This window comes from Neodiprion virginianus, chromosome 3 (genome assembly GCF_021901495.1).
Source record: "Neodiprion virginianus isolate iyNeoVirg1 chromosome 3, iyNeoVirg1.1, whole genome shotgun sequence".
NCBI classification, from domain to species: Eukaryota; Metazoa; Arthropoda; class Insecta; order Hymenoptera; family Diprionidae; genus Neodiprion; species Neodiprion virginianus.
The window spans coordinates 28,634,697-28,656,355 of NC_060879.1; the positions used below are offsets into that span (position 1 = coordinate 28,634,697).

Genomic DNA, 21,659 nt, shown 5'->3' on the forward strand with positions numbered 1-21,659 from the left:
CAATCCGACGAGTGAAAAAAAAAGAACGAAAAAAACAACGACACTTGGGAAGAAAAAACGAAGTGAGATATTAAAGCTGATTGAAATCTGATGTGAAGAAAAAGTTTAATTTAGATCTTTCAAACGGACGTGTTTCAACGTCAAGGTGACTCGAGCCAAATATGACGCCGATTGTTACCATCCGTTAGTTTAATCGTGCGCAACTAGACACTTGAAATATGAAATATACGGCATGCGGTATTCTTCTGCGAACATGTACGTGTATGTTCTCTCTTACGGACCGAATGGCTTAGCAGATACCCGACCTGCACACGCTTTTAGCAGCGTATGCACGTATAGAAGGCATTGCACCGAGTGGAAATAGCAAGTTAGAGAATACATCTTGGGAGATCGAATGAATACTCGTAGCCCCGAGGGCTGAATTACACGGTGCTTGCATACGATCATTGCACAGCGCATATGCATATGCGTTGTATATCCTCGTAGACATGTGCACGTCGAAGTCCCCTGCATTAGCAATGTCCCTATCGAACATCCCTGGAGCACGGGGACGAGCGGCGATATGACCGGATACTTGTGTGCATACCTATAATAGTATGCGGCTATTGATATCTCCCGCATAAGCAGCGTTCTGCCGGTGCACTCGCTGCATTCGAAAGGCATCGGATCAGCAATATTTCATATTCATGCGGACACACGTACACCTGCGCAACCACCTACCTCTGCACATTCGTATGATAATCGTCGTTTTGACAAAGACCGAGAAGAACGTACGGAGGGACTCCTTCGGTCGAGTTACACGTTGGATTGAATTAATGAGTGGTTTAATTGTACGAATTTCTTTTGTCTTTTTATTTTTCCCCATTGTATCTCTTTACACTAGAACGTTCGTAACACTTGTGTATAGACGTGACTTCATCAATCCGCTCGCATTGTCCACGCGAGGCTTATAATCAAAGAAGCCGCGAGATACTCCGAGCGTTTTGTGTTGTTTTATACGTATAGGGAACAAATCTGCACCCTCATTGTACTCTGGAGATGTTTTTCATGTTTGTCCTGAAAAACGAAACGATTTTACGAAAGAACGCGTAGGCTTTCGAGTAGGCGTATTATTATACCTACTACAGACCAAATCCGGTTTTGAAACGTACGGCTTTCAACGTACGCACTGGAAGAGAAACGTCCTCGTTGAAATCACTTCCACGAGCCACTGCCGTATATACATACATATACCTACCCGTTCTGGCATATTTAAATCTGCTGAACAGACGTGGATCGAGCTCTCGCATAAATCTCAGGGGGTTTCCAATCAGTCACTTGTTTGAGCAACAAACCAAGTTGATCTCGCCAAATTTAGCCTGCCGGGACGGAGAATTTTAACTCGTCTCTGAGAACAAAGCATCTGTAATTGAATGAATAATCGTACGAAGAATTATGGGGATGAATTTAGTCCGGAACCATCGTTCAGGTTGTAGGAATCTAGACTCGCGGATTGAACGTTGTTAAAGTTGGAAAATCCGGTGCTATCTTTTGCGCTGTAACAAGATGACGGCTGCACGTTACGTTATAAGATTGCTGAATCGTTCCCGTGTATAATAAAGCGTTGTAAGGATTTACTTTTTTGCAGCCGTGCGGCGTCTAGAAAAGTAAACCGCTTAGATAGGGAGCCCTAAGTGGCTTGCGTGTACCTCGGATAAAAATGTACGCGCGCCAGACAGCGCTTCGATTTTTAACGTCTCTCATGAGACCAGTTTGACCATAAATCCCCAGCAGATATGGGGCCTCTGGTAGGTACGTGGCTTGCAGCGGATATATATCGACGTGACTTTCCAATGCCCAATGGAGTCCTGCACTTTCTACCTGTGTAACAAATACGCGCATATCCATTTTTTTAGAGTTCACCAAACGACCACGTTCCTGTAAATACGAAAGACTGTAAAATTGCCGCTACTGGAGATTCGGGACTAAAATGTACAATTCACCGTTCGCGAATGAGACGAAACTTTGGCATTAACTTTCTTTGCACTCCTTGCAAAGTTTTGTAAAACACCTATTCTCACTGTCGAATTGCCGTGATTCGCATGTCACGAATTGCACGCATTGGATCATCGTCTTAAATGGATTGCTAATCGTTTCTTTTTCGCTTTCATTGTGTTTCAGGGCTCCGACCCAAGAGTGGCTACCTGCCGGGGCAAGCTGCAGAACAGAAGAAGCAAACTCAACCAGGAAATCAACAAGGAACTCCGGCTACGGGCAGGCGCTGAGAATCTCTTCAAGTAAGATCAATTCCCTCGTCGATTGCTCGTCCGAGTGACCTTTTGCCTCAAGAGTGAACCCCGCAAGTTTGTAACCTTTAAACGAGCCTCCGAGTCTTCGTAGAGCATCGTCCCGCCTCCATTAGACGGTCTTATAACTTCGTCAGAGCTCCCTTTCAAGCGAAATCATTTGTTTTATTCAAAGTGCGGGTGATTCTTCTCTGGAAACCGAGACCAGCCAGCGATTAGTTGAGTGAGCTGAGCTCAGCCAAGCTAAGCTTCCTGCCTCCGGAGGCGGTTTTATGGCTCGAACAGCTTCACGCTATCTCATTACTCCATCGGGCGTCGACCTACTTCGTATAACCCTCGTGCAAAAAGCACCACGCCCAGATCGAACCGTAGCAAAAACAAACCGGCATCTTACCCACGCGTTACCCGTCCCATTAAATTGCGATGGCTCAACTTTTTGTCAATACAAAAAATTAGCGATAGGGCATTTTTCGCCCAGTCGCCACGTGCGCATATACTTACGGTTTGCGAATATTTCGAACACCCGAGATACGCACTGGCATCGATATTCCTGCGCGTTTGCCAATTTCTCTTCAAGATGCTCGCGGATCTCGGGGTGGAAGGGTTCGCGCTGATCGCGAAAGGAAGCGAGATATTGTACAATCTCTTGTCTATTATCTAGCTGCCTACCATCTAGCATTCGCACCCCAAGGTGTAGGTGTTGCTCTACGGCGGATGTGATACCTACCTACACGTTTACACGCGTGTAACGTATTTTGCTTACGAAGGCACCGAAGCCGATGGCGACAACGAAGGTCCTACAGGCATCAGGCGACCAGTTCAGTGACTCTTCTTGTATATCAAGGTCGGTCGCCCGAGGGAGACATTAGATAAATTACCGGCGCATGCGCACCTTGGGCTAATGCCACGCCGAAGTCTTCCGTAACAAATTACCCACCCTTACCTAGATTTATTATATTTATTTTGTTTATTACTTTTACACATCTCGCCTACCCAAGCAAGTCGTCGCGTTCCAGGAGTTATTGAGTACCTGGATTCAGGAACGACCGATCGTCGTAAGATACAATCGACCGCTAAATTTTCACCACGGATCATTCGGTGGTCGTGTAACCCGCAAGCCAGTCGCTTGTTGTAACATTTTTTTATTCAGAAGTAATCGGCTCTTATAATTGTTTTTCAATTTATATTATACATCCAATTCCTACGAAGAAACAAACCGGCTGCAGCGATGACTTGAACGATTCTTGCGTGAAAATGGAATTTCTTGCTTCTATTCGTTCCATGTCAGTATTCACGGCCTTGATATCTTCAATTTTCCGCTTCGAACACGTACCTGCCTGGTTCAGTACTGACGAGTTATACAGCATTCTGCGAATAGCAGAACAGGAATCCCGTAGCAACGTTACAGAATGTCACCCTTCATGAGAAGTTACCCTCAACGCATCATCTGGAAATTAAACATGATATAATGCTTTTCTATAAATTGGGACGATGGATACAATGCGAACGTGCTGAAAAACTTGTTCTCGCATCGTTCGTGCAATTGCTCAATGACTGTACTCGGAAATTTTGCGCTATCTTAAGCGCTTCGAATTTTTTTTTTCTGCATACGATTTCACCTATTGAAACTTAGCATCTAATCGACTAGTTTGACATCTGAACAAGATTAAATGTGACATGTTTATTTGCTGTATTCTAAGTACATTAATGCATCCTTCTTGTTCTACGATTTAAAGATAAGACGGACGAAAGCAAATTACCAATTTATATTGACTAAAGCCGGATATTTAGATAACTGTGCACCTAATTAAGTACACGCCTATTAACTTTAACTATCTTTACGATTAACTGAGTGCTCATGATGCAGGAACAAGTTACGTTGAGTAAAAGCTTTTTTGGATACTATAGGTGGAGAACGAATCCTATTCATTGTTGTTTTTGTGCCCATGTGATCATAATGGATACTTTCTGCAACAGATTGGATTGCATTCATGAGATTCATGTTCCTTCTGTACACGGTAGCTGCCATTGCAGAGGTAATAAAAGCAGGGAATCCCGTTTTCACGCAAGAATCTACCAAGTCATTGTAGCTCTTTCACGATGAGTTATTATGAAATGTAGTTTAGATTGTATCAAAAAAAAAAAAAATGACACAGGCCTTTTGCCGTATAGTTACGTAGGAGAGAACCATTTTTAAGATTATTTCCGTGTAAGAATATATTCGCAGCCTGTAGCTTTGAGGGAAGATTTTCGTAACGATACTTTAGTCCACTTAAGTCGTTCTCACTTCATCGACCTCACACCAACGTGAATTTATATGTTATAAAATGCACAACTTATAACCTGTCCCGTTATTTGATCAAATTTTAGGGCCACGACGAACAGAAAACTGAAGGAGACGGTCGCCCTGGAATTGAGTTTCGTGAATTCGAATCTGCAGCTGCTCAAGGAACAGCTGGCTGAATTGAACAGCTCGGTGGAACTTTATCAGAATGCCGACAGGTGAGTTCCGTAATACCTTCTACCTCCGAAATACGTTTAAACTCTGTACGAATAACGACTCCGACGAGTCAGTCGCCACTTAATGCCGACTTATAAAAGCTGCGAGTAATTTTACTCCGTCGCATCCGCATTCACTTACACAGCATGAGCTCACTGTGTTCGGTTATACTCTATACACAGTCCAGTATTCTCACGAGACGCCGCGATAAGACGTTGCGGGTCCCCCGTATCCGGCATAGTCGATTGATCGAGCGTATCTTCGCAATTTGAATTTCGAACACTGATTGCTGTTCCACGAACCGCGAACGATAGTTATCCGTTGCAGGCTGCAATCGGCACTCAGTATCACACCTACACAACTCCGTATGAACGCTCGCAATGCATATCGAAACTCGAAGCAGCTAGGCTCTTGCCACGTGAAAAGACGGAGCCTTGAGTTTCGCTGCAAACTAAAAATGTTGATGTAATTGCGGAAGTGATGCCACATAACTTTATGGACGTATGTTCAAAGCGATTGAAACCTGAAACCTTGAGAAGGAATCGAAAATTAGAGCGTGTGATTCCAACGACCTCGGAATGGCAGTATTTCGATTTACCGAAGCGCGTCTCCCAGCGGGCTTCATTGTTTTTACGCGGGTTGTTCCCAACCGCAACTCCGACTCGCATCCGCGATGGCGCGATGACCGATAACAGATGCTCTTATCTTAAAGCGAGGTGTTAAACGGGTGCTCCTCTTGACGCCCAAGGCGTTGCAGTGCAGACTCTGGGGAAACGTATACATCTTGTACCAGAATGGATCGCACGCCAGGAAGCACTCGAGAGGCGGGTGGTGGAGTGCATAGATATTCTAAACTGATACCACACCGCGGCAAGAATTGCATTACAAGTCGGCAGTGACCAGTAGGAAGCTGTCGTGGTGCTTGAAGTTCTCTTCGAGCCGGAGCAGCCGATACTTGTAACTGAGCCGACTGTTCAACCGGAGACCGTTTTCGTCGGCAACTACCGGAATGATACCAGCTGTACAATGAGTATAATACAGCTGAAATGCAGAATTGAATCGTAAATATTGTTACAAGCATTGCAATGCTTGAAGTCGACGCGCATCTTGGAATGAACTGTGGCTCTCGGCGCAGAAACTTTTACCACCCCACAACTTCCGTCTGGCTTCTTCTGTCCGTCCGGCTGAGCAGCCGGGCAGCGCATCGCGTTGGCTATGCTTCGATTCCTGGGTCACTGGCCGCCCACAACGCGATGTGTTACGGCGTCTAAGTAGGATCTCAGTTCTTGAAGGAAATTCTTTATAACGTATATTGTACGCTGGCGAGAGAATTAGACATCGTGCCATGTCAGCTAACGCCAGCTCTGTGACTTTGTCCGCGGAACCATGCGACAGCAGATCTGATGAAAAAAATGTTGTACAGGTACCGTGGCATCGCTGGAATTAACAATCCCGAGAATTCAATCGTCTGTCGGTGAGCAGAAACTTGGACGGTTTCCTGATTGTGAATAGTATCATCTTCTGCATGACGGAATAACGAATCGGACCATAATAAATCCCGTAACATGATCGGTGTAGGTACAGAGTTCACTATACTCAGGACAAGAGCGGACAGCTGTCATTTACGGGTAATGGACTCAGGCCGAGAGTTGAATGGGTTGACAGAGCAGTTCAGCACGCGGTATATACTGATAATTATGATTACCAACTTCCCTGGGACTAGTTTCGTCGACTTTTGAGATTAATCATCCTGCAATTCTTTGTGGAAGCACCAAGCTGTCGCGTGCGAGAGATTTACGCGGATATATTTCGGCACTTGGTTGGTGTTTGCACGCAGCAATGATGCCATACAGCGCTGTGTCTGTTTAGACGTTAGCTGACCACGTCACTGGTTCGAAGATGTCTCGAGGAGTGAAGTTGAGGGTGACTGCATCGATGAAGACACTGCTAGGCTAGACAGTGTGTCCAGTTTATCTCGGAAGCTCGTGTGGTCGCGTCAGCCAAAGTGTCTCGAGTCAACAAATGATAACCGTAACACATTAACATAATACATATATTCACATGTATACTAGCACGTTTCGATAAGATGCCTGAATTAATTATAGTCGCCCATTAAAATCTCGCGTTTATGCAGCTACAACATCGTACGCTCACGCACAATGACTGTAATATACTCTGCCCAGCGAGAACTAGTTTGGTGGTGTGTAGCCTGTAACGTACGTATTTATAATACTTACCGTCATAAAAGAAATCGGTGCTGTTCTCTGTCAATATGCAATTGGAATAGGTAATCCAATTTCCGAGCTGCCACACAGGCATAACATAACGTGGCATTAGATACACCGCGACGTTGGACTCTCATTGAAACGGCTTCTTCCCGCATAAGGATTATGATTAGACGATGCATGGTATTTTCCGTCACGAGTCGTCAGACCCAGCTGGTCGATAATTCTGACGGGTGTGATCCAGTTCTAAATTCCGTAGACAGAGCGGAAATTCGTCTTTGAGAAACGGGGAATACTGTAAACGACGGGTTTCGGTTACACCCTGAGACCGGCAGCTGGTCATTGGTGCTTCTGCGAAGTCGTAGCAGAGCGAAGTACGCACACGTCTTGACATACATGCCGAGTGACTTCAACATCCGCGTCAAGAGATGCAGCTACGGAGCCGAGATCCAACGGTTCTACCACTTTTTCTGAGGTGTGCCAGAAGTACGTCGACAATCATCTCACACTATCAGCTAACCGTCGTGTATGCGTGCGTGCCCTTCTCCACGTCTCATTCACTAACGGGAAGCCTGACGTGAGGCTAGCTGCGATAATTTATTATACGTGCTCCGACTAACGCATTGAAATAAATGTACCACAGAGTGTTTCAGAAATTTCACAAACATCCGACAATCCGCACGAATCTGAAAGAGACCAGAATTTAAATGCGCCGGAACAACTCAGCCGTCTCAAGGACGCGAGTTGCCCGTAATTTTTGAGGTCAATGAGGGGAGCAATTAAACAGCCCGTTGGAGCGTGTATAAGAAAGCATTCGCTAGTCCCACTACAGGAATGTTATGCAGACTCTCGGCTATGTTGGACATCGTGATAGTGATCGCAAGACGTAATCGTGATGCAGGCTTGTTTGTTTTTTACACGAGTTAATTGTTCAGCGGTACGACTGCACTACGATCATTGATCATTCCCCACCAAGTTTTGCTTCCGGAATGAAAACAGATACCAAATTTTCTAATGCGATTTCTTTATGATTTGAATTTGAATTTCCATCTTTAGGGTATAACTGCAGTTCGGTGAACTTTAAAATTCAAGCGAAGTTAATGACATGATAAATGAGACTGGACCAAAGTGAAGTTAATTGTATCAGAATTGATGAAATCACGTTAAATGGAGGAGTATTTGAATGAGGCCTTGAAGCGAGTCCGAGATCTCTCTAAGAAATTTCGAGCAGTTGTTTATACAAGCTCAACTGAAAGGTGAAATTTAAATATATGATTCAAAGCAAAGATTTCATTGACGGCCGGCTGGCTGCCTTTTGACCGGAGGAACCAGGCCACGAAAACATGTCAGACTTTCATCTCAGCGAATCAACTCGGAATGAACGCTTTATTGTATCCCGGTATGACGCGATGACTACGGAGGCGATAAGTTAGTTTAAGAATCCTCCTACGCCTAACTATGCGTGGTAGAAAGTGGAAGGAAATAATAATCATGTAAAGTTTTTGTGTCATTTTGGCTAAACATTCACACAATAAATCCATTCGAACTCATCTTCATCTTAAACTTCGTTTTATAGTACGTGTCAAAATTGGCAGGATTTGATGTAATTGTTGATGTTACATGTGAATTACGGAAAAGATTCACGTCAACCGGATGTTTTGATGCAGTATAATTTGCAACTGACTCTTGTACAAAACAACAAATAACTTTTGCATGCATAACTAACAAGTAATAAACAGCCTAGTCATCCACCTTGTCTTACGAGAATTATACAATATTACATAACAATTTTTCGCGGTGTTATTATTATGAATCTTGACCTGTGTATCTGGGCGGGGAACTGTAGGAAAATACAAATAACACAAAATGAGAAATGATGCGAGCTGTGTTACAGAGCATTGTTGACACTTTGTAATTAATGAGTTTTAATCGCCCGGAGTGCAAGATTCCCTGACCTAGCCACATGAATCATGGACGATACCATCATCGGAATATTTTACCAAGATCGCGGGGATTGATTTGCTTTAATCTCTACGCGATCCTTGATCCTTCATTTAACATCCTTGCGAATACGCCGCCGAGCATTGCCCCCGTATATCCGAAGATCTAGTTGCCTTGACTGAAGTAGGTATATAAGATTGCAGGTTGACCACTTACGTCAAAAACTTTGCACGGGAGATGCGTTAGAAAAGGAAGGAATAAATGTCGCATACCTTAATGAAATGAACTAATTACATGCCTTAGGAATGAAATTATGCATATTCCGCGGTTCTATGCTAGATCTTTACGCATTTCCCGCGGGGAATTCAAGTTGCTCGGGTTCTTTCGACAGACAACCGTAAAATTGATAACTTTGGTTACAATTAAATAATATAATCTATGGCTGTCGAGCGAGCAGTACTTGCTACGTATTTATAAAAGATTTAAATACTTGCCTTCTTCATTACTAGCCGATACCGTTACCTCGGCCGGGTTCTTCTGGTGATCCATTAGGGATTGAGCTGTTTTGAAAACTGTATCTTTTCAACCATCACGGAGGAAGTCACGGGTATCACAGTCTATGTAGTGTACAGTGCGGTAGGCTGCTAATTATTATTATTTTATAACGGGAATAGACAAGAAATTGTAATTGATTGCGTATTCGTAAGAGCAAATGAGACCATCCTATTAGTTATTTATGTTCGGCTTGAGTCTCGCACACCGGCTGCGCTGTAACAGAAGGAATAAAGATTTCAATCGAGCTACACGTTCGTACGTGCAGCGTACATCATATATTCACATACGAATGTTGCTTGTAACCACAATTTAGGCGTACTTACTACTAAATTTTATTCACGGTTCGTGAAGGGTGTATCATTAAATTGCTGAAAACCTAATGATGAGAACTTTTTCGTATCTGGCCGTAGCTAGAAGGCAGCTTGCGATAATAAGTACCCGCGTTTACTCTCTGATCTTGTCATCTCTTCAAGTATTCACGACTTAATTTACCGTTCTGCTTGTGAGTAAAAAAGATGCGAGGTCTCGTCGGAGGTAATAACTTGGTATATCGACGAGAGGATATATGTATAATGTCGTAATTCTTGAACCAAAAAATTGAATTCATCTTCGCATAATTACGACAAACGTTTCTCGATGAAAAGTTAAAAATTTTGTTCGTGCGTTTCGATATTTTGCAACAGTTCGATTCTCGCTTTTCGTATGAATACGTACTTCAATCCAGCAACGTGTCAGAAACGAATTAGTGTATTGCGAGGTGTATTGCTACAGGTGAACAGCACTGATTCACGATTTACAAATTCCCGGTTGATTGTTATTATCCTTAAGCACATTCCTATCAGAGCATTAAACTTCATCTTAATATAAATTTTATTACAGCGAGGAACCTGTAATGCCCATGATACCGTTGGGCCTGAAGGAGACCAAAGATATTGACTTTCGAGAGCCGTTTAAAGTGAGTATTTACCTTGAAATATTTTACTTTCCCGTTCTTCATTTTGCCGCTATTTTAGCTACTAATGTCGTCAAATTACCTGGTTAGTGCTGTCAAAAATAGCGTTAAGCTTTTGTATAAAGATGTAGGAACTTCAGAGGAAATGAAAAGAAAGGAAAAACAGGGAAAGGAATGTCACAGCTCGTACAATACTCAAATTACAGGCTATGCGATTTAATTCTATACTTTATTGTTTACAAGTGCGTGTTTGCATGTGTCAATATTTCACGGTTTTCTCAACACCGAGTTTAAAAACAAGGTTACATTAGTGGGGGAACATCAGGATTATCCACGAAATCGTTCGATGGTATTTTCTCCTCAGGCCGACAAACATCTTTGTGCCTTTCCAACAACTTGTTTTTTTCTTGATGCTTCTTGTTGTTATCCACTATTCTCGTGTAGTCGAGGTCATCTTTCTCGGGGCCAATCTCTAAAAATTCCCGTCTCGTTGAGGCGGACTGGGCCTTTACTGATTTGATGGGTTTGCTTTCCGTTGACTTCTTGGCTTTGTCCTCTGGCTTCGCAATTAGTTTTAATGGATTTAAACGCGGCATTGTCACCACCAAATGCCCTGTCGTTTGAGATCTTTGAACTGTACTTTTCTCGGTCAAAACTTCACTGGACAGGGTCAGTTGTAATATTTTGCCTTTGATGGTCACTCTGACGTAGCCAGGCTGAACATCGACGTCCAAAAAGGAAGTATCCAAATGCCTGCAGTCACATACGTCACAAAGTTTATAAATTTTCATCGACTCGTAAGCCTACGTATCAACTATACCTGTTAGCTTACTTGTAAACAGCTATGTCTAGAATGATTTTGTCGCGGTCACTTTCATCGTCCAAACGAAATGGTACTTTGGGCTGATTTATGTTGAATGGCCGTCCGTCCGAGTTGAACAATTTCGGAACGTATTTCGGCTTTTTAGCCTCGTCATCTTTCCTCTCTCTCTTTTCCCTGTTTCTCCTGTTCTCTCTTGCAATGGCAATGCGGTCCTCAGGAGTGTGCGAGCTTGTGCTCTTCCAAAATTTTTCGCTACGTTCCTCGTCATCCTCACCGCCCTACATAAAGTGGTCATGCGATGTTTAACGCGTCGCGAGATCTTTAAAGGATCCTTTTCATTATATTCGAACTACGACTTACCGTTAGGCACACCTACCTTTTCCGTTCCATCTTCATTGAGTTCGCTAATTCTGACCGATTCGCTTCTCTGATGACGTAGAATTTGCTCCTTACGGATCTTCGCGTAGTTCCAGTACCCTCTGAGAACGTCGTCGGAAGCCTCGGCGTATCTCTGAAGGGCTATAATCCTCTCCGACCTCGATATCTCGGCCATATCGAGTTCCTTCAACTGTGGCAGTGTCGCTACGACATACTCACGGTAACCCTCGTAATCCGTGAAAGGATTTCCCGTTAATATCAATGACTCCAGGTGCTCGTTCTCTCTGGGAAATATCACTGAATCAAAACTTGGACCAACACTATCCGCGTTAATTACAGAGTCACGTCGATCTTGAAGCAATTTTACCTCAGTGACTTGATGCCTCGAAGATCCCCGATAAAGTTTACTGTTAAATCTAACTTTTTAAGACTTTCTAATCCCTCCAAATTTTCTATTACTTCGATGTTGTTCAACGCCAGATTAAGGTACTCCAATTTCTTTAGCATACCCAGGTTTTCGATTTTGGATATTAGATTGTACTGCAGGAGTAGAATTTTCAAGTTTCTGCACCACCTATCTATGTGTTCGATTTTTTCAATGTCTTCCTGGTGCAGTGTTATTTCCTCAAGGCTTGCAATTTCTCCCTCATTGTGTTCGGAACGTTTTCGTATAAGTTCTATCGTGATTCGCACCATATTCGCCCAAGTTTGTCTTCCTACAATTGTGGTTAGGTATGTACTAGTTGACGTTGGTAACGAAATATCGATTTAACATATCGAGTAGCAACTAGGGGTGTCTTAGCCAATTCGTTCTCCAGGTCGACATTAAATTTTCTCTGAAACAAGGCCAATCCAATACATTCGTTTTGACTAATAGCAACCTTTCTAGACAAAAATACTTCTGAAGATGTATATCTAGAAATACGATTCTTTATAATCACGGATTCGTTATTTCTAAAACAACCTTTCTTTTCTAGGATTTTATTTTAGAGCACTACAGTGAGGATGGCAGCCATTACGAAGAAGCGATTGCAGACCTCATGGATACTAGACAGGTATGAAATTGTCAAAATATAGAATTCATTGCTGAAATCGTTGCCAAATCATCAAATGGAATGGCTTCAGAACGATTTCACAAGAATTCAAACGAAATTCCATCGATTGCGACACTTCTTAAACGGTCATGTAATTTACTACTGGCACACCGTCGTACTTGTCGCTTGTCGAAGCTTTCTCCAGAAAAATCACGTATACCAAAGAGCACTTGAGATTGCTGCCTATAAACGAAGAGGGACGCGGTAAATCCTGTGAATTATCGACGGCATAAAGTACAATCAGTATTTTCAGTCGTCTCTGTGTGTATATCACCAGGGTTTACTGATCGTGGCCCAAGGGATTCTGAATTGAAATATTTTTCATTTTGCAAATCCATCCTTGATGCTATTCACGATTTTTTTCCAAACGAACCTACCGAATAATGTACCATCAACTTGAACGATCAGCGCATAAAACGAACCATCTGATTTATTTTATGCTACCGATATTACAAGAGAAACGTCACAGTTGTGTGCTGCTCGCTGACCTCAAACATTACATTACTCAGTCGACCCACGCGATAATGCAGTCAATCAGCGTGAACCGTATATAGTACAGTTGCAAAAAATAATCAATACAAAAGATCTCCCTTCCGAAAAAAGAAACTAAAAGTGTACCTACATCACCGCATACTGAAAATGTCCTTCGATTCTAGGCCATGAGGACGCCGACTCGCGACACGCCAGGAATAGCGTTGCTTCTCCGCTACTATAACCAGCTTTACTTCATCGAGAGAAGATTTTTTCCACCGGATCGAAGCTTGGGAATATATTTCGAATGGTTCGACTCTTTGACGGGAGTTCCTAGCTGTCAGCGAACAGTGGCGTTCGAAAAAGCTTCGGTTCTCTTCAACGCTGGTGCTCTTTATACGCAGCTGGGTGCCAGACAGGACAGACGAACAGCTCGGGGACTCGACCAGGCGGTCGACTCCTTCCTCCGAGCCGCTGGTACCTTTAGGTACATCCACGAAAACTTTACCAACGCTCCGAGCATGGATTTGGGTCCAGAGATGCTGGAGATGCTCGTTCAGTTGATGCTGGTAATATTTGTTTGTGCTTGTGAAAAAAACAATGAAAACTGAATCCTTGACTCCGAATTTCATTTCAGTACAGAACATATATAGGTACCTATGTATGCATGTATGTATTTATGTATTACAATACAATGACTGTTCGTAATTTCACTTTAGAATGAGACACCCGTTCAAGCGCATGTGGAATTAGTCGATTAGCATAAATCAAGGCGTCTATACCTTATTATACTTTATATGTCAGAGGGCGTGTTGTTCACAATGACGCTGTCTAGTCATACGGCAGATTTCGTTGTAAATTAACATATTCCTATTATCCACTCTAGACGTCATTGCTCGACGGCGCGTGCGTGTGACTTGGTTTTCTTTTTTCTTCGGTCCCTTTCCTCTCTCTCTGAATCGGGCGTATGCCGAAAGTCGCATATCGTTACATCGGGAAATCACGATTCATGCAATCAGGCTTTTGCCCGAAAAGAACGCCTCTGAAGCATCTGAATTTCTCTTATTCCAGGCTCAAGCGAGGGAATGTCTTTTTGAAAAATTGGAATTGCAGTCAAGAGATAGCAGGGATATCGATATATCTTTGGACCTTGCTCAAGAGGCTGCGCAGGTAATGGTTTCTCGCTAGTGTGATTATACTCTGTAAATATTGTACTACGTGCGTGAAAAGTGACGGTGCTTGCACGTTCATAAATGCTTCTGGTTTCAGGTAGCAGCGGTTTACGCAGATGTTCATTCCCTCATTTCGCGTGAACCGGTACGCGACTACGTCCCCGAGTCATGGGTATCGTTGATTCTTGTCAAACGTGAACACCACTTAGCGATGGCTCACAAGCATTGTGCCGTTGGGCTTCTGGAGCGACCAGTCTCCGAAATGCGTGTAGAGACGAGGCTCGTCCTCGAGCACATTCAGGAAAGTGATGGTAAAACTCAGATAGACACAACTGTGCCGAAGGACGAACAGGAACGCAAGCTTTTGAGTAAGATTTTTCGTGAAAAAAAAAGAGAGAAATTGGCGAAACACGCCAGCACACATCAGATTTTGAATAGATCTGAATTTTACGACGATATAAATTCACGATTTTACCTGCAGGTAGAGCACATTTGAGAGAGGCTCAAATACTTCACGAAGAGAGTCAAAGGCTGCAACGAATGTGCCGCGAATTGAAGGGCAAACAAGCGTTGGCGAGGGTTTTGAAGAGGGCGCAGGACGCCACCTTCGAAGAATACAATCGGGTTGGCGACGAGGATGATTTCCGGGAACTCCTCGATCCTCCTCACATTCTAGGTGAGTCCTGAAATTTAATATTCGCTCTAGCGTTAGACGAGATCATTTTTCTCGTGCAACAAGTTGCGCACCGCGTTTTACATTGTTTGTAACCCACCAGCTTGTGCAATGATATCAGGTATAGTTGTCACCGACTCATCACGAGTATAAGATTGCGCAATTTTCGTAACACAGCGAAATAAATGCTGCCATGATTATGTGGTTCGTATTACTCAGGTAGTCAGACTGCAGTTTGCACACAGTGAGCAGGTAACGATAATGGACAATCCGATAGGCATTTAACCTTTATCTATAATTTTTTTTATCGCAAAACGGACGGACTAATCTGAATCATGATTTACACTCATTTTGAAAGGTTGCCTAAAAAATCCCTGCTCGCCATCTTTGCACATACTGTGTAAATAAGTATGGGAGATTTTATCACGAATCGTTAGGAGTGAGGTATTTATTGGTACTCACAGACAAAGATCTTTGCTTTTTTTAAAGAAGCATTAATAAAAATTTGAGCTTATTGCACTGAAAACACGTCCGTCTGATGTATGGCAGTCAAAAGTTGGTTTATTCCATGTTTATTGATAGTTGAAAAACGGTGTTCAAGCCAAAATTTCATAGGCAATTCTACACCTTCTTTCTGTTTGCAAGTAAAATGAACAATAAACATACAATGCTCATACATTGTACAGCACCAAAAAGCATTTTGCCAGGTTTTTCGAGTCTCTAAAAATTAAATACTTTTGCTCGTCTACCTATTCGTTTTATTCCTCTCTTCAGTCATTACAATTTAAACATTTTTCCAGCATCCACAAAGTTTCAGTTGAGTCTGACCCATCCAGACTTCGGTCAGCACGGTGTCGACGATTTATTCAGATCCCTTGGTCCTGTTGCAATATTTTCCGCAAAGAGACACTGGACGGCGCCAAGATTGGTTCAGCTTCAGAGAGGTCCTGGGGGCGAAGGATTCGGTTTCAGCGTTCGCGGTGACGCTCCAGTTATCGTGGCTGCGGTCGATCACAACTCCTTGGCCGACGTAAGTGGATGGACGTATGTCTCACTTTAGACTTCGTCAATTTACCGAAGCAAAATGATAATTATTTGGTCTCCGTGTAAACTCGATAGGAATCGAAAGCAATATGTCCAATGAATAATAATGATTCCAGTTGGGTGGAATGAAAGAAGGTGACTTCATCGTTAGTATCGGAGACAAGGACGTCAAATGGGCTTCTCATGATCAAGTTGTGCGTCTGATAAAGCAATGTGGGGATTCCATCAGTTTGAAACTTGTCACTCCGATGGATAGAAATTATCTGAAAGTAAGTTGGCTTACACTTCTCACTATAACGATGATGCGACGGTAGCGCGTTAAAGACATTTTTATAACCCTCCTCACAGAAACCAGTGAAATCGAACCGTCACGACAAAGGTAGCGTCTCCGCCAGCAGTTCGTCGGGTGTTTCTTCAGGACAACCGAGTCCTGCAGGATCAGTAACGACTGCTCACGTCGCTAGGAGGCTCCCTTGGAATCCTTTCAAAAAATCTGGCAGTCAACGGGACAGCAGAGACCTCACATTTGACAATGTCATACTGAGATGATCTTACATCACTCTACAAAATTGTCTGACGAATTTAGAGAATCAGATTTGCGAGACGCCACTCTGCAGAAGCTTCTATTTATACACTGCAAGTGAGTAGATCTGATCATATAAGGGTATACCGAATTCTTCGCCGTCATTTATTGCCCGCCCCTGCTTTGCTCTGCAATTATTGCAGCTTCGCTGATGAATAGCGTCGTAGACGAGTTTTCGCTCTCGTGATAAGATTAATTGACAGACTTTTCTTGGCAATCGCACGCTTTTATTTTCTTAAATAATTTGTTTATCTACATACGAGTAATATGGTGAAATTAGGATTTCTTTTTTCTGTATTTGAAAAAAAAGACAAAATTAATGAAGAAAACTTATGTAATTAATCTTAAAAATAAAAAAAAAAAAAAAAAAAAAAAACTAAATCGCGCAGACGGTGTGGGCCAATTTTTTTTCATACTATTGATCGGGAAAATCACAATCTTGTCGGAGGAAAAGATTCATTTAACTTTTTCTCAATATATATAAATGGTTATCGCGATGAATAACTATTGTATTACAGATTTGTATAAAATCATTAATTGTATGATAAGAATCGTATGTCATAAAGATGCTTATACCATAAGTATCTTGAGAAGCTCATCATAGAAGTAAAAAAATGTTTAATAATAATTTATACATTACAATGTAAAGCAATTTGCATAACATATATGAACAGTGTAATATAGCGTTAGAGTAATGTTTATATATATTTGCCATACAAATTTCATGGGGTGATAAGAATCTCTAACTATGGAAGGGACGTTGTAGTTAGTTAGACATTGTTATTATAACGTGAGACTGCATCCACACCTTTCTCGTCAAATCGAGATCAAATGGCCAAGGTCGTTGAATGCATACATAAATATAATAACACCAAACTGGGATCCTAAACCGAGAAAGAGTTGAGTATAATGTTTATAAGTTCAAATTTCTCTACTTCCTCAAAACTTATTACAGGTTTTTCGCCAAATCTACCGGACTTTGGAGTGAACGTTTTTGAATATTCCCTGCCACAAGTCGTACTTGGTATTTGTCATTATCTGACCTAACTGTTTTGGTCACGTTTTTTCATTGTTTCGATAACCCGGAGATTTCGAACCACTAAATGCCCCTTCCAGACATCAAATATTATAAACAATTAAGGATTGTACAATTTAATTAATCGTCTAGTACAGTTCGCAATGTACATACTTGAATATATTATATCATAATTTGTAGTTATATACCGTCTACATTAGGTGTTATATATACCGATTGTATTTCAGGAATCCGTTGCAGGTAACAGGATGGTCTGAGGACTTTGTGGTTGTAAAATGTTTATGATAATTTTTCAGACTATCCTGTACGGTAACAAGATAATATAAATATCTTTCGTTGTATACTGTTATTGATTATTGAGCGATAAAGAATATATTAAAGGCATATCAAATTCACCGGTTATTCTTTATACATATTTTTCTAAACTTGAATAATCAAATTCACATGCGCCGTAATACCGTTAGCATCGGTACCACAGTATCAGAGTAATCCTATTACCGTGACTCTGATGTTGTATCTCATTACCGATGAACAGAATATTTCGTCGCTTTGTAATCGACTGCGGATCATATTTTGTAATCTGCTGAACCGGTAAAGGCGAAAACTGAATATGCCTACGTAAGTATGAGGACAAGTACGGAAATAGATTAACGTAATACTAAAATTATCGATTTTCATTTCACTTCTTTAATATTCGTGGACGCTTTTTAATACTTTCGTATTCATGCCATTTTTCGCGTAAAAAGATTCTTTTCATTTTCCGAATTTCGTTTTCGGTTAAAACAGGCTCGAATGAGTAATTTTTACTCGTCTTTTATTTGATCGATTTTGTCTTTTTTGAAAGGACACTGGATAAATTTTCATTGAATCTCAAGAACGAAACACTTGTTCAGATCATCTAGAATTCATTGAAATTTCTGTACAATTTTACGTACAAAATGCCGACCTCATCTGTTAAACAGGTAACAGAAAATTGAAATACAAAATAATTACATAACGAATAAAAACATCATAAAATTAATATGCTCCAGGAAATGAAAGGGTCGTCATAAATTTTTTTAAATCATCTAACATCAAGTATGGCTGGTTACGATTTGTTTTGAAGTCTTAAATGAAATTTATATTCCTTAAGCGAATGTATATAATACGAGTATAGCTATATATAGACTGCTGGAAAAATGGGCGAATTCGAGGAAACCAATTATAAGTCGTTTCCGAAACATGTGAGGACCGCAAAACATGGCACAGAGAAAAACGGTTGACGTTAACGATAATTTCTATTCATTGATTTTAATCTTAAAGAATGAAGCTTGTTCTACATATTTTTGTCTAGAAGAAACCCGAATAGAATTAGATGATTGACTGTCGAGGTATGAGTTCCCAAAATTTATCCATTCTTTCAACCATATCGTATAGCTATAACCAGCTGATTCGATCCCGGAAATTTTAAACCTTACAGAGATCTAATGGTAAGTCTGATCTTTGATCGATTGTTATTGAATTAAGAATGATCGACCAAATTGCTTATTAGTAATTCAGCCCAGACCTGGTTTTGGAAGAACTTATTTACCAGTTAACGATACATCGTATAATGGAAATTGATTCCTTCGAAGAAAATCAAATTACATAATATGTTATGTCAGTTGATATACGATATATTTTGCATGGGACGGTTGAAGTGGCACGTAGCGCATTCAAAATCCCATTTGTATCCGATGTCACGATGCCCGTTAATCAATTAATTCGAATCGATTGCAAATGTTAATATTACCTATCAATTCTAATTGTAAGTACGTTGCGCGTATAGAACAACCTTGTGAAATGCATTAGGTCGTCGACACGGTAATCAGTGATCGATAGTGCCACGATATTGAAAAATCTCTGGTGGAAGTACAAACGTACACGCGTGGAAAATCCTAATGAATACCAATAAAGGCATTGATACCGACCACAAGCCTTCGGAACACTTATGCAATGAACACGATCCGTGTATACATAGTTTTTTCTTTTATGGTACGCGACACAATAAATTTAGTTAGATGCTCATAAAAAGTACAGAATAAACTTTTTCACGGAATATCGCACTATGTGACGCAATTTTACTACCTGAAGTTGCGAAGCACTGTCGGCGTATGTGACGAATCTCCATAATTCGCTAATTTTATAAGAGAAAAATTACGTAATAATTTCACGATTTTATTCGAACTGAAGAAATCTATCTCGAAAGCTCCAGATTGTTAAGCTTAAGCGCAATTTTGTTATTGAGAGTTGTTTTTTTACTATTGTTCTTTAAAGTAAAAGAAACTGGAGCATTGTATTTTGGCGGTAGAAGTGTCTAGTCGATTGACATGAATGTGGTTCTACGTGATGATACGAATTATTGTTTTAACTTTTTTTGCCTAATCAAATAATACTTATTTCTTTTTTTTTATTGCAAAAATTTTTTATCCACCACATTTGGTAAATTCAACAAACTCTTTCTCTGTTGTTCATAAAAGCATTAAATATTCGAGAGGGAAAGTCAAATTCTTTGTCAAAAGTATCGTATGATCGATCAGTGATAGCAACGTATTACTGTAGACGGCTATAGGAATAAGGTATACTCAATTTCTGTAAACAGTTTTCCACGTTCGTTTGACTCAAACGGAATTTTGATTATATGGTAGATAAATCGAACAAGTGATTCGTTTTGATCGTAGTTATGTCACGTATTTTTCAATACCTTACACAATATTTTTTCGAAACCGCAATTATGGATTGATTAATAAAAATTCTGTCGGTGTGTGAAACAATTTTTGCCATTAAAGGTATCGTTATACACATCGAGTTCAAAAGTGATATTATAAATCGTGGCTAATTCACGGTCATGGAACACCGAAGATTACGACGCGGTTTCGTTCGCGTGTGTAGGAATGTTAGTTTGGTGGTCACTCAGCTCACTGAAATGACACTGCGACGTAACTAAATGAACGATTAATATTTTGAACGTGCAGGTTTCCTGCAACGCCAGACGTCAATGCCACCAGTTTACCCTCGTCTATTTTGCAAACAGATGTTAAATTATCCGTACTAGGGTCCACGGTAGGCTATATCAATAAATCTGCCAGCCAGTGCAAACAAAATGAAATTCCTCGGAACTGTAACTATTATATTCTACCTGTATACATGTAAAATTGTGAAATCTCACGAGCAAGACGGATATCCCAACGTATACATATACAAACTGCTGTGCACCGTGGTATTCATTGTACGTGCTCGGAGACCCTCACCGTTGGTGCAGGGCGATGCACTTTCTTTCAGATCCGTTCTCGGTTTTTAGGGTCATCGGAGAAAGTGGTCGTCGGAGTGCACAAGTCTAAATATAGCCTTTATGCCACACAGTAACACACAGATCGGTCTGTTTAACGGTCGCAGTGAGTGAAGTTTTCGAATCCTTCGAAATTATGCAATAATTCTATGTCAGACATGTTCTGTCGGGCTGCATATGAAGAAAACGCAGTAAAAAGGAATCGGAAAATTGATACGGGACATAGCTCCATCAATAATTTTCCAGATTAATTTTGTTAATGACAGTCTCGTTGCTATCGGAATTTATTGCCACCGGCTACTTTGGCGTTTTTCGAGTTAAATTACCTCTATACCTTCCTTATCCTCATAACATACCATCGCTTTATACTATTTCCATACCACTAACGGTTACATTAATATTTTAACTACGCATTATACATGCAGCACAAGCCTTTCACTTGACGAAAATGTAATTCATATCTTATTTTTAGACAGCGGCTTCCAGAAGTGCGATTTAGAGGCACCTGCGATAAGCGAATTTATCAATCCAATAATTATATCAGTTCGTACTTCGCCTTGAAACCTAAGGTACTGATCACAGATGGTTCGATTTGAATAATCGGTTACGGAATACTTACT

At 41.2% G+C, this 21,659-nt stretch overlaps 2 protein-coding genes across 7 annotated transcripts in view; one reads left to right on the forward strand and one right to left on the reverse strand.

The window, feature by feature from the left end:
• Nucleotides 1–18,127, forward strand: part of LOC124299740 (rhophilin-2) — a 50,646-nt gene extending 32,519 nt beyond the window's left edge. For 5 of the 6 annotated variants that reach the window (XM_046753069.1, XM_046753070.1, XM_046753066.1 and 2 more), the window contains 11 exons: nucleotides 2,161–2,276; nucleotides 4,656–4,787; nucleotides 10,386–10,461; nucleotides 12,637–12,714; nucleotides 13,410–13,793; nucleotides 14,296–14,394; nucleotides 14,494–14,764; nucleotides 14,878–15,072; nucleotides 15,870–16,099; nucleotides 16,230–16,382; nucleotides 16,462–18,127. In XM_046753069.1, coding sequence (XP_046609025.1) covers nucleotides 2,161–2,276; nucleotides 4,656–4,787; nucleotides 10,386–10,461; nucleotides 12,637–12,714; nucleotides 13,410–13,793; nucleotides 14,296–14,394; nucleotides 14,494–14,764; nucleotides 14,878–15,072; nucleotides 15,870–16,099; nucleotides 16,230–16,382; nucleotides 16,462–16,662 — 1,935 coding nt within the window. In that variant the 3' untranslated portion in view covers nucleotides 16,663–18,127. Of the gene's footprint in view, nucleotides 1–2,160; nucleotides 2,277–4,655; nucleotides 4,788–10,385; nucleotides 10,462–12,636; nucleotides 12,715–13,409; nucleotides 13,794–14,295; nucleotides 14,395–14,493; nucleotides 14,765–14,877; nucleotides 15,073–15,869; nucleotides 16,114–16,229; nucleotides 16,383–16,461 lie in introns of those variants that run through there. The other variant, XM_046753071.1, reaches the window with a different exon arrangement.
• On the reverse strand, nucleotides 10,686–13,508 carry LOC124299756 (protein tilB-like). Its single transcript, XM_046753097.1, has 5 exons — nucleotides 13,376–13,508; nucleotides 12,027–12,375; nucleotides 11,658–11,943; nucleotides 11,291–11,559; nucleotides 10,686–11,211 (listed from the first exon to the last, which is right to left on the reverse strand). The coding sequence occupies exons 2-5, from the start codon at nucleotides 12,353–12,355 to the stop codon at nucleotides 10,761–10,763; spliced, it is 1,335 nt and encodes a 444-aa protein (XP_046609053.1). The 5' UTR covers nucleotides 12,356–12,375; nucleotides 13,376–13,508; the 3' UTR covers nucleotides 10,686–10,760.
• Nucleotides 18,128–21,659: the final 3,532 nt, after the last annotated feature.

Bases quoted from the DNA above. Each gene is read 5' to 3' on its own strand.
- LOC124299756 (XM_046753097.1), bottom strand. From the start codon at position 12,355: ATGGTGCGAATCACGATAGAACTTATACGAAAACGTTCCGAACACAAT. The intron at 11,560-11,657 runs GTAGGTGTGCCT...CACTTTATGTAG, and splicing joins ATGAAGATGGAACGGAAAAG to GGCGGTGAGGATGACGAGGA. The intron at 11,212-11,290 runs GTAAGCTAACAG...ATGTGACTGCAG, and splicing joins CTAGACATAGCTGTTTACAA to GCATTTGGATACTTCCTTTT.